The sequence below is a fragment of the Eublepharis macularius genome, chromosome 12, assembly GCF_028583425.1.
Source record: "Eublepharis macularius isolate TG4126 chromosome 12, MPM_Emac_v1.0, whole genome shotgun sequence".
NCBI lineage: Eukaryota > Metazoa > Chordata > Lepidosauria > Squamata > Eublepharidae > Eublepharis > Eublepharis macularius.
Window position 1 is genome coordinate 46,425,463 of NC_072801.1, and position 13,320 is coordinate 46,438,782.

Genomic DNA, 13,320 nt, shown 5'->3' on the forward strand with positions numbered 1-13,320 from the left:
GCTCAAATTTGGACCCCAATTCTCGCTTCCTTTTTCTCTGAAATTGTCTTTCCCTGCTTTTCTGTGCATTTTTAATTAGATGGGAGATAAATCCAAAAAGCACATCATCGCCGTGCCTGCCTGGTATCATTAAATATTTCATACAATGGATCTGCGCTGGCAGCCAGCCATAAAGCTGCAGCGGAGTTTCTAGAGGAAGTGTTTTTTCCCCATTTCAGGGGATACGTTGACTTCTGAACGAGTAAACGTACATCAACAGGGAAGGAACTGGCGAGGCAGCAGTCAGTGCCCAAGAACACAACACAATAGAATCCCACAATATGATTATTAACAGTAGATAAAAAAGCGAACATCAGTTTGATGCAGTAGCATAAAGATCCATTCCATTTTAGGTGATATTAAACTGGAAGGAGGTCTTCAAGACTGAAAATCAAGGGTCTACAAATCATTTTTTAATTATTTACTTCATTTGTACCCCACCTTTCTCACCAATGGGGACCCAAAGAGGTTTACATCATTCTCCTGCCTCCATTTAATCCTCACAACAACCCTGTGAGGTAGGTTAGAATGAATGTGTGTGGTGAAGTTTCCATGGCCAAGTTGGGATTCAAACCCAGGTCTCCCAGATCATAGCCCAACACTCTAATCACCACACCGTACTAGCTCAGCAGCTCCCCACTGGTGAGTGCTATTCTGGCAAAGGCCATCCCCTTCACCCAAGCCTGGATAAAGGCAGTGGAATATCCCAGACCTTCTGCTGATTTCAGGAAGGCTTGGAAAGCAGCCCTTCTGAGCCTACCTAAGGGATATTCCCTTGCCCTTTACAAGGTTTGGAAGAAGGCTGGTGAATTCTTGTTCACTTACACAGGGCTTCGGAGATGCTCAGAAAGCTGCAAGAGGTCTTGCAGCTTTCTGACGATTCTGTAAAACTAGAAGATCCTCCTGCCTTTTTTTTCTTCAAGGCAACTGGGAGGGGGGGGTGAAATCTCAGGCACTGACACTGCACACCAGAAAGCACCAATGAGATGGCCCAGCACAGTGTGGATGAGTCACTGTCCCCTTCCCCCCTATTCTCTGAGCTGCAGAGGAGGGCAGGAGATCCCACCGGGCCTTGGAGTTTCTCAGAACATCTCTGAAGCACAGTGGAATATCAAATGCTTCCCCTTGGCAGGCGGGGCAGAGCCCTCTGATGAGAACAAATTCTGTCTAATGTGCAAAGCTAGACCAAATTTGTGTGCCCCTGCTGAGGGGCCATCACCAAAAAGACCCCGTTCAGAGTCCTTTTTCAATTCTACTGCTAAGATCCCATGAAAGTACACAGTACTTCAGAGGAAGCAGAAAAGATGGCTCCCTTCTTCTTCCAGGATCTTATGGTTTACATACCAATGGGGGGCAGAGATCAAAGAAAGGGGAAGGAGGGGGAAAGAACAGAAGGAAGTGCCAAGGTAAAATATACAGAGAGAAAAAGAAGGTTAACAAGGTACAAATGCAAAGGCTTAGGCAATGCTTTAGCTAAGGATGTAGGCTGACAGCACAAAAAAAGGACTGAACAGTAAAGTTATTTCAGTCCAAGCTCATTGAAACTATTAGGCTTAGGCTGTAGTAACTCTGCAAAGGATGGCACAGCAAGAGCCTAAACTGTATGCTACACACACACTATACATTTCATATATTATATAAATTTTATATAAACACATTTTTTTATTTCACACATGCACACTCTCTTTCTCTGTGTGTGTGAGACCTGAAGAACAGCTTACTTCTTTGTTAGGCAGAATCTTAATTGCCATTACTTTTATAAACCCGTACAACAAAAAGATAATTTGTTAAGCAGCTCCTCCTCTGCGCTACCTGAATTTCCAATTTGTTCCGAATCTATTATAGACTTCTGCAATTTGAACCCATTTGAACGCATTGTTTTCCTATCTTCTAGTTTTCAGTAAAAGTTATTAAAACCCTACTCTGAAAACCCAGTTCATTATCTACCTATTCAAACCTAAAAGAGAGAGAGTTAAAGACCTCTATCCCCACAGCAAGAAAATGAAAGGCTCCTGCTAGCAGGGGAAGTTGCTGTTTGCATTATGCATTGAGCACAGGACAAAAAGCTATAGGTTGAAATGTCTAAGTAAAGCTGATTAAACATTAGGGGGGAAAGATCCCAAGGAGGAGATTTGCAGCGAGATAAACCAGCTGTTTCAAAACCAGAAAGTAATAAGGAAATAGTTCCCAAGCATATACAGAGTGCCATTTCATTCCCACAGCTGCAGCTACCCTCACATATCTGGAATTAGGAATAAAGGGTTCCCAGAGAATCTCAAAGCCCATCTCAAAGCACATCTCCCCGATTGCCATTGGGTTTTGCTTTTGAAATTAAACCTACTTCCTCCTCTGCCAAATGTCGTTACTCTTCTTCTACTCACCTCCTGGAGAAGAGTATTTCAGAGCATGTACAGAATGCCCTTCTCTCACTGTCATCTCAACAAAAGTCAAATTTAACCCCCACACACGATTCCCCAGCACCAGAGAGCCGATCCATATCGAGTCCTCCTGTAGCGTTATGTGGCAAAGGGTATCTGATGCTCTAATCCCGGACACAGTGGCCAGGACAGTGTAGTAGTTACAGTGTTGGACTAGGATCTGGGGGACTCAGGTTCAAATCCCCACTATGCCACGGAATCTTGCTGGGTGGCGTTGGGCTAGGTACACACTCTCCCCTGAACCTATCTTAAAGGGTTCTTGTGACAATGTAATAGAGGAGAGCAATGTAAGCTGCTTTGGATCCCCATTGGGGACAAAGGCAAGGGATAAGTGAAGTAAATAAAACAAACAACTAAATCCCAGCCATACAATTACTGTACGTGTCTCTCTTGGAGGTGCCACAACTTAAAAAAAAAACTCCTGTTGTTTTTAGAAGAGAATACTGATCAAATTAAATGAGTGCAGTGTCACAGCACCCTTGGGTCCCTTGGTGGGGAGCGAAGGCAAGATAAAAGTGTTTTAACAAATAAATAAAGGAGTTCAGCAAGCTGTGTGGGGCTCTTGTAGCCTGCCCCCAGATGCAGATGATTCTCCACTGTGGACTCATTGTTACTGAGAATGCAGAGTTATTTACAGCAGTAACAGAGCATCCACATGGGGCAGTTTTCCATTCTTTTCTCTCTCGGCCCTTCCACCTGCCATTCCCTCCATGCCATTGGATGAACTTTTATTGGCTTTTTAAAAAATAGCATGATTATTGCTATGCCCTGACCCAGTTAGCCCAGGTGAGCCTGATCTCGTCAGATCTCAGAAGCTAAACAGCATCGGCCTTGGCTAGTAAGCGGATGGGAGACCTCCAACGAAGACCAGGCTTGCAGAGGCAGGCAACGGCAAACCACCTCTGTTAGTCTCTTGCCGCGAAAACCCCACCAGGGGTTGCCATAAGTCAGCTATGACTTGAGGGCACTCTCCACTCCAGGATTATTTCTATAATGTTGGATAGATATACCTATAAAGGGTTTTTTTAAATGACAATAAGCCTGCTGGGGCAGGAGAGAGAAATGGCAGGTGTGCTGGAATAGGGTGGGAAAACAGCTCCAGATGTGGGCAGGTAGGCTTAGAAAACCACACCTTCCCCTCCACACACAAACAAACCCTTGACTTCAATCTTTCTGGAAAGTTCAGATCAAGCATTGGTACAAACTTCTGGAAACCACAGAATGTGAAAGAAGCATTACACAGGATGGCAACACTGGGTGGATGGTCTGACAAACCCTGTTCACAACTTGAGACCTGGGGTGCAGCAATTCCTCTGTGCAGAAGCAGCCAAAGATGTACGTTACAGGAGGGGTTTGTAGCCTCTTACAGGTGGTTTGCCAGCAGCCAAGGATTGTTAAAACTGACAAAGAGTCCAAGAACAGTTTCCCCATCCTTGAGAATCACAGAACTGTACCCTCATCCCATTCTTAAGTTACGCAATGGAGCGTCTTTTACCCTGAGATGCGGCGTGGACAGCAACTGAAGCAGCTCTTTTTCATCATTATTCATGGGCGCCATCTGCAATTCTTCTATCACCTTAAAAACAAAAAGGAGACACATACAGAGAAATCCACCACGTATGAGACAGCCAAGACAGCATATTATTTTCTGATTGCATTTTCTGGTCAATGTTTTCCTAATCTCCACGTCACACTCCAGAGGAGCAACGGTAATTGCAAGCATGTGTCAAAGGCAGCTTTGATGGAGCATGAGTTGAGGAAGAGACACAGTATGCACACTGATGCAATTCTGGAATTTGGGAACCCAGGAATGGTGCTGGCGCACCAGCAGGATTGGGTTGCAGCATCTATACGGACTGCTTTTTCATAGCAAGTTGGAGATGTCTTGAGGAAAGTAACGTTTTTGCAAGCCCTTCCCAGTGTCTTCAGCTTAAAAGACCAACACTCGTGGACACACCATTGAAGAATACCATGAGGTCCACAGCTACATCTTCTATCCCTATGCACATTTGCAGGCAATCTCCATGAAACTTGCTCCAGCCTCAGAGGGGTCACTTCAAATCTTTATTCTGAAGATCCTGTGAGAAGGCAGCAACTCCCCAGACTGGAGAAGGGGCCACAGCTGCACCGTAGAGAACCTGCTCTGCATGCAGAAGGGCCCAGTTTCAGTCTGTGTCATTTCCAGTTAAAAGGTTGAGGCAACCGTTGATGGGAAAGATCTCTACTTGAGAACTGGGACAGCTACTTCCAATCAAAACAGACAACACAGACCTTGGCAGACCAATGGTCTGACTCATTATAAGGCAGTTTCATGTGTTCAACTGGGTCTGAGATATTCAAATTGAGAGGCAAGTGGAGGCCCTAACCCTTTCACACTGAAAACTAAGGCTGCATTAAGATGGCCAGTAAGCCAGCTGTGTGAGCTGAGAAAGCCTTTGAGGTCCTCAGGCTGGCATGCTTCATCCCCATCCCCCTTCTGGGATGCAGTGAGATCAAAGACTCCTGCAATATGTCTTGACATCCAAATCCCGTTCTTCAACAAACCACAATTTGTTTCTTGCCTACAGACCCAGATGAAAATGCAACATGTTGAAGTCCCTGACTCAGACATCGCCATAAAATGCTGTTTGGTTTCAAACTAGGATGATGTCTTCAGTCTCAGTTTAGCGTACAAGGGGAGATGAGAGCACTCCAGCACAAGGCTTCCTGATGTGTTCTTGGGGCAAACAAGACAGAGATTGATCCTCAGGTCTGAATGCAGCCGAGATGCCAGGGAAAAGGGTTCTAGGCTACGTTTTTCTATGACATGACACTCTGCTTTGCTTTCTGCAGTGTTATTTTTAAATGAAGCTTTCAGCCATGGTAAGTCCACACCAGCAATTAAACAGGAGCTCCCAGAGACTTCTGGCTGAGACCGCACATGATGTTAGGAATCGACAGAGTTTGACTCTCTTGTTTTACCTGAAAATTTCCAAACATGGGGTTTGTTTTGCCAGTTTCACCCTCTTGCAACAGAGCTCCAACTCCACTAAACTATTCCTGGAGATTCCCCATCCCCTAGGAACAGAATTGGTGGGGGGGGGGGGCATTTTGAGCAGGAGGCAAGGAAGTTACACTTCTGTGGGCAGAAATATTTCCATCCACAGACATTTTCGGTAAGATCCAACCCACTGAGAAAGGCAAATGAATTGCAGAAGCAGCCAGGGAAGATCCCATACCAATACAGACCGGGCCCATGATGCTGGGGAAGAGGAGATGTTAACTTATCCCCCTTGCACTGTGTTCCTGATTAAAAAAACTGCAATAAGTACCAGAAGGGGAAAGAAAAAGACAGGTGCCATAAGGCAGCCTGCCCTTTTCCCCTATCGGGAGTTAAAGCAGCCCAAGGGGACCAGCCATGTTTAATTGGGGAAATGGGTTCAAACAAGAGAGTCAAACCCCCTCACCTTTCCCCACACTTTGATTCCAATCCATATGCAACCCATCACCCACCTCCAGCTGCTTTCTGCTGCTAAATTATTCTACCATGGATCCCACCACAGATTCCTAGCATCATAAACAGTTCAGCCCTCAACAAAGACAAGCTCAAAATAGAGAGGTCTTTATTAATTCTTGACAATAAGCCCAGAAGAAACAAACATGAAACATATTAAGAGGACAAAGGAAAATGTGTCAAAGGAAAAACTGCACACAATAAAGGTATTTTTTAAAGTAACAAGCTACACTAGAAGCTGCAAAGCTAAGATGGCTGGACAATAATGCCTGTTACTGAAAGATACTCAAGAATAAGTAGGTATATTAGAAGCCAGGAGGAACAAAAATGAGATACAATCATCCCTGGATATAAAATCTAGAGAAAGAAAAGGATAGGGTATATGGAAGGGGGCTTTATTCTGTATGTTAAAGGTGGCATCCTGTTTAATAGATCAGAAATCATAAAAGTAATCGCCTTATTCATAATCTGTATAGGAAGGAAAAAGAAAAGGAGCTGCAGGAAGCCAGAGGAAAAATCAAGACAATCCCCAATCATAAGGACTGGCTTATGGGTGGCAACAGATTTCAATACATTTGTCAGCCCTACACTAGCAACCCCCAGGAGCTTTGGAGGCAGACTGGAGGAATGGGCTGTATTGCTGATGTGGCAACTTCACTTGTTGACAGAAGTGAAATCTCTGCATTAGCAATGCTCTAGGAATTTCCCCAATCTCTATGGTAACGGCCACAGAGATTGTGGATTCCTAGAGCACCATGGACATGGCAACCTAAAGTGATATTACCACTTCCATGATGGCACCCCCCCCCCCAGCATTTTCTCTCACCACTCAATCACCCAACAGCATGCATAGGGCAGGAGGCTGTTTCAATCAATTCAGAAAAACAGTCATATGTTTAAGAGAAGTCAATGTTTAAGAGAATCAGACGTCATAACCAAAAATCTAAGGCTGCCATGGGGCAGGGGGGTGGGGCGGGACACAACTAAAAAGACAACATTCTGGGAGCCCTTGTCACCTGGGGGCCCCTGGAGGTGGGAAAGCAATTTATGTTGGCCATTGTGACAAGCAAAATATTCATTAGGACCAGTGCTGTGCATGTGAAAAGAGAGAGCCAGAAGGGGGACTTGGGATCTACAGGAACTCAGAGTGTACATGTGTGTGTGTGCACAGACATGCATGATGCACCTCCATGCAGAGGCATGCATTGCTTCCCATGGCAGCTACCGCATCAGTAACACCAGGATCACCTAGTAACAAGAATTAATAGTAAGCATTGTTCCTATAGCAGCACTCTTGCCAAGTGCAGTGCAGGAATGAATGGCAGACACCCATTTATATGGAAGAAAATCAGGAGGTACATTTAGAGTCTTCATGGGGGGAAATCTAAACTTCAAACCTGGGAAGCCAAAAATCAGACTGAGAATCCACTCTATGCAGTCTCATCATTTTACCTGCACTGCCCCATTCTGTTTCATGGTCAGGCAAATGGAATCCTAGGAGTGGACTTTTTAATGCAGAAATTAGTATGTTACTCTCAATACCAATTTTTTTTAAAGAAGCAGCAAAAATAGCTTGCCCAAACTTACATCTTGGTAGATTTTACAAAAAAGGACTGCCGAAGTCAAATGCACTCACACTCATGCACTCATCAAATGGCAACACTTACATCTTCAGCTAGGGCCGACGCGCTGTGCAGAACAGGGACTGGACTCTGCCTTTCATAATGGCACAGCTTTTCATGAATCTGAAACAGAAAAGAGGGGAGGAACAACCTTCAGAGGCTCAGGCTCCCTTGAGAAGTGGCTCCCTTCCTACTGCCAGTGTAGGAAGAAGCCACAGATGTAATTAGCTGGTTTCATGCAAGAACACTCAGCTCAATGTGCTTAGGTAAGGAACGGCCTGCTTCCCGCAGTGACCACAGAATTAAGCCACCCAGACAAGCAACTGCAGAATCATGCCGATGCCCATCCCTGCCCATTTCCAGGCAGGAGCTAAGTACTCTAATCAGTCTGCAGAGTCCACGCCGAGTCCTGCACCCTGCCCAAGTAACACCATCACCCTTTCCAGAATGAGCGCATGCTCCAATTATCACCACTGAGACCGATCCAATAATGCACCATGCAATAAATTGGACAGTGAGATGTCTTTTTTTGTTCTACCTTTGCAATCCACCAGAAATACATTACTGTCTGGCCGAGGATTCTCACTCTCATGGTCCTCCTCTGTCTTTCTGGCGAAACTTACTCGCCGTTTACCTCTCTCAGCTGATACCTATCAGAATGGCTATCATGATCAGTTAAATGATACAGCGCTGCCTATACAGAGTCAGATCTCTAGCCTCTCACAGGTCTGAGATCAGGCCATAGCTCTCCAAGGTCTCAGGCCAAGGTTTTCCCAAGCCACATTATTTGCGTCAATTCTATAATGAGGTGACCTTAGGGGGCAGATGGAGGGATTCAGTCACAAGCTCCTGAACTGGTGGACAGCATCAGCTCGGCTTAATCTTGGCTATGAACCTCACGCATTCCTACTCAGCTGTCCAGGTGAAAAACAAGACATGCTCCCCCTCTAGTGCTTGAGAGTCAACGCTTGTCTTCTCCCCTCAGCTGGTCTTCTCCACCAAATGTAAACAAGAAGGACTCTAAGCCTTTACTTATTGTATGCATTCAGTTCTTGAGGCAGGGTTACAATTCAATTCCAAATCCAAATTCAAATATCAATAAAACGAAAGAACAACTTTCGTTTTTTAAAAATTAGCAAAAAGCAGCGGGAGTAGCTTCTGTGTTCCGTCCAGCTCCCACTATATTTGTGGCACTTTGTAAATGATACTTCTGCACCAAGCAAATCTTTAATTGTATTCTTAGCAGAATTCAGTCCCTCTCAACCTACTTTTTACAAATAGCATTTTAAAAAGGCAGCGCAAACATTTCTTTCAGACTATCAATTCCCTCCAAAAGCGATTTTGTTGGTTGTTTGGGTATTAACTGAAGGCAGGGCTTTCATGCTCCGTCAAGCGCTCTGCAGACCAGACTGTCAAAAAAGCAGCTCTCAACATTCACCCACGCAAATGTATGCATATATTCTAGCATTCTTTTCTGTCACCCTTGAAGATCTCAGCAAAGAACCTTGTTCGGCTGCACAGTTCTGCCTCAATTATTCTTCCACGCAAGGGCTTTGCGCTCCACGGCCCAAACTACATTTTAATCTCTTTTGTTTCCCTGTGCAGGCTCCATGTCAGGACTCAGTTTGTTTAAAGCAAGAAGCCTGGGTCTTAAGATTTGTCCTCTGCCCAAGAAGCCCTGCCCTGCTCACTCCAGATGTGGCAAACCTGACTGCAGTTCCTCTGTGCTGCTTCATCATTTGCCAGAACAATAACAATAACAACAACAACATTTGATTTATATACCGCCCTTCAGGACAACTTAATGCCCACTCAGAGCGGTTTACAAAGTATGTCATTATTATCCCCACAACAAAACACCCTGTGAGGTGGGTGGGGCTGAGAGAGCTCCAGAGAGCTGTGACTAGCCCAAGGTCACCCAGCTGGCTTCAAGTGGAGGCGTGGGGAATCAAACCCGGCTCTCCAGATAAGAGTCCCGTGCTCTTAACCACTACACCAAACTGGCTCTAATACACTAGCACTAATAAAGTAAGAGGGAGGCACACCAAACGCTGCTCCCATTCACCACACATCTGTGTGAGTGGAGAATCCTCCCTGCAGACATGTGACCACCTCAAGGTTTAATTTGCTTGATATCATTCCTCCATCTTGAGGGAAGAAAATCCCTACACAGCTGAGGGTTCTCACTAAAAGCCTTGCTCAAACAAGAGGGAGTCTGTGGAGAAGAAGAGAGCAGTCATCCACTACTGTATTTCAATGTCATCTTCTGGAGAATGTACAGAACAGGACAACACCAGGACCCAGAAGCCACAAGAAGGCCCCCGATGAGTCCTATCTCCACAAACATTCTCATCTCAAGACAAAATATTTACCTTCATTAAATAGCTAAGACTTCTCTCACTGAAGATGTCCTTCAAGAACACCATTTCTTCCTTGTGATTGGAGTCAGGTCTCAGTTGCGATGTTAGGAGGGCAAGGGTCTCATGCAAACCTACACAAAGATACAGGAAGGCTACGGTGAGGCGACCCCTTAACAGAACATGAACACCTTTCTACTACGAGTTGCCTTCCGGCTGACTCCTAGTGGCAGCTTCAGCCACTATTGTAGCACAAAACTGAAGAGATTCCTCAAGGACAAAACATCACATATTAGGGAGGGTTTTAATGTTTTGGTTTGTTTTGTTTTAAAATTATTTTATCCCTCCTTTCTTCTGCAAAGCAGGACCCAAGGTAGTCTACCATATATTCTCTCAACAGACATTATAATACAACAAACAACACTGGCATGGATTAAGTGGGAATAATCCCAGTTATTTCCCTCAGACAGAAGTTCTTTACCTCAGGCACAGGATGGAACTGTTCTCAGAGTTTTGAGCTGCTATAGGACCTGTTTTTTGAACTATGATCCCTCCAAGGATCCCGCTTGTGCTAAACTACCATTTGGACCAGTGCCTGGGTCACCTCCGTTTTTTATTTCTTATTTATTTGTATTTACATTATTTATTGTCCACCTTTGTCACTCAGAGTCAAGATGGATTACACAGTGTAATTCAATACAATGAACAGCTGAGACATCCAATATACTATACGATAGAGTACAGATTGCAGAAATCTGAAAGCAAGCTGAAATCTGATACACAGCTAAAACAATGTTGAAACAAAACATAAGCAATTTAACGTAACAAATGACAGTAGCAGATAGTACACAGTAGTATAATCTACAATTCCTATCCCTTTTTGGAAAAATTTCTTTAACCATTTCCTTACAACATAGTGCCTATTACCCGTGTAAGAAAGCCCTTCTAAAGAATTCGGTTTTGCGGTTTGCAGAAAGCCAGAAGAGTGGGTCCCATGTGACCTATGGCTCTTGACTGCAAATCACCATGCCCGATACACACAATCTCCCTATATATAATTGCTGCAATCCCATGTTTCACCATTAACTGGAGTCAGTTCCCAGTGCTGTCCAGTGACCTTTCCCAGCTCCTGCAGAAGAGGCCAAACCACCCACCAGGCCAAGATTTTGTTGACGCATCTAAAATGTTTAGCTGAACAGATCCCTAAATCTCACAAGGGGTCCCAAATATGCTGAGGAAACATAAGCAGAGCAGCCCAGTAAAGAGACGCCTGTTCCTCCATAAGAAGGTTATGGATTACACCAAGTCCACTGGGGAGCATTTTAGGAGCTGGGGGGTGACTACTCCCTTCACTGGCGCCATCCACCCAGTGGGTTTGCCAGACAGTATCTTTGCTGCAGCAAGAACAAAAATGCGGGACGCTGGTGGTGTTACAATGTCACTTTCAGCTGTACTCAAAAGTGACGTCAAAATGCTTTAGGAACCACCAATTGGAGGATTTGTAGGTGTTGTGACATCAGTTCCTGGTACAACCCAAAGTGACATCACAATGTCACATGCCATTGCTCCCTGCCTCCTATTTTTGCTCCCACTAAAGCAAAGAACCCCAGCAGGGCTTGGAGCCCAGGGGCAGGAGTTTGTCTGTCCCCAAGCACATGGTAACCCTACCATTAACACAAGAGCAGAGAAGCTGCCTGAAAGAAGCCAGATCACACAGTTTGAGCCAAGCTAGCACTCTGCTTCTTTTCTCCTCCCCTCATCCAACCTCTGACACTAGTGTGTTTAAAAACATCTAATTCTACCCCAAGCCATGTGGCAACAACATCTCAATATCACCAGAGCACATGGGACTGTAGCCACAGAAGGCAGCCACTAAGCCATTCCTGTAATATAACCACCAGCTCTTAAGCCATGAGTGAACATACATAATTACAGTGCTGAGTTCAATGTGGCTGTACACTCATTGCAATTTAGGTGGTTTTCTTCCAGTCTCTATCCAGACTTCCCCCTCTTCCGAAAAAGACATGGATCAAACATGATTGTACTATAGTGCCCAGTTTGAGGGCAGGCTAAGACAACAAATATCTCCTTACCTGAATCTTCCGATAACACAGGCATGGCTTTTTCCTCACAACCAAGTGAGAATTCCAGGCTTCCACCAAATGACCAGACTTCCTCTAACAGAGGAAATGTTTACAAGGGAGCAGAATACCTGGAGCCAGATAAAAGACTGAATGAGAATTCATTCCATATACATGTGATTGGCAAAGCAAGGGCAGCGCTGATAGTTTTCTTGGGCCACCAAGACAGAGAGAACTGCTTTGCTCAAATGTCACTATCCATCTGTGCTTCCACCATTTTAGTTATGAATACTTGTGCGTCCCCCTATGACTTGGGAGGCAAGCCCAGAAAAAGAAAGAAGGTGCCCTCAAGTCAAATTTTGCAAGGGTGGGGTTGCATAAAATCCAGCAGAGAAGATCATAAGTGCAAAGCCAGTGTGGTGATTAGATGACTGGTTTATCTCATAGTGCCATCAATATATTCTGAGGAGGGATGCTAGGCCACCACCTGGCACCCACAGGAGCATTGGGGGGGGAAGGCAAGGAGCAGACATATCGCACAACACATTGACATCGTGTCAGGACATGACATCAACACATCATCTGATGCTTTGGAAACTACTGTAGTGCATGCATCACCACCACCACCACCACCATCACCACCCACACACACACACAAACTGTTCTCCCACTAGCCTGGATGCAAGGGCAGCTCAGAGGGCCCAGCTGGTAGAAGACTGCCCCCCTGATGGGGACAAATGGCATCCCTTATTCCAGGTGACTTGGAGCACCACTAGCCTTGCTGACAGACTCAAACGTATGGACTATGGCAGTGATCTCCAAAGAGATACTGCATTTTATCACTGAGCTTCAGTCCATTTGGCCTCAAGACAAAGCCAGGTGTTTTTCATACCCTAGAACTGTCTTTTCCCTCTCTCATCGGAATGCTCATGAATTTCTCTCCAGTAGCCCATGATGGGCAAGCTACTCATTTCCTCTAGGACATGTCACATTCTCTCGTCCCGGTCATGTGGGCAGCCCCTGGGCCAACTGCAAGTGGTTTGAGCCAGCTTTGAAGTGAATTGGCCCAAACAGGAATTTTGCAATGCACAGTTGCTGGAAAGAAGAGGGATCTATATAAAAGAGGAACCAAAGGACCCTGGAGGAGGTCAGAAATTCTTTGTTGCTGGGAAGGTGGAAAGGACCACAGGTTTTGGTCCCCACCCAAAAATGGACTGCCCAAAGATAACAGGATAGAATAGGGCAACCACGGGACACCTGGAGGAAGCCTTCCTGGCCTCTGAGTTGGAG

The 13,320-nt window shown here is 45.2% G+C and overlaps 1 protein-coding gene across 1 annotated transcript in view; it reads right to left on the minus strand.

Annotated features, from left to right (window-relative positions):
* MPP3 (MAGUK p55 scaffold protein 3) overlaps positions 1–12,117 on the minus strand; it is a 78,464-nt gene extending 66,347 nt beyond the window's left edge. The window contains exons 1-4 of the mRNA XM_054994699.1: positions 12,043–12,117; positions 9,965–10,083; positions 7,638–7,715; positions 3,973–4,053 (exon numbers count right to left, since the gene is read on the minus strand). Of these exons, the coding sequence (XP_054850674.1) occupies positions 3,973–4,053; positions 7,638–7,715; positions 9,965–10,083; positions 12,043–12,067 (303 nt within the window). The 5' untranslated portion in view covers positions 12,068–12,117. The remainder of the gene's footprint in view (positions 1–3,972; positions 4,054–7,637; positions 7,716–9,964; positions 10,084–12,042) is intronic.
* Positions 12,118–13,320: the final 1,203 nt, after the last annotated feature.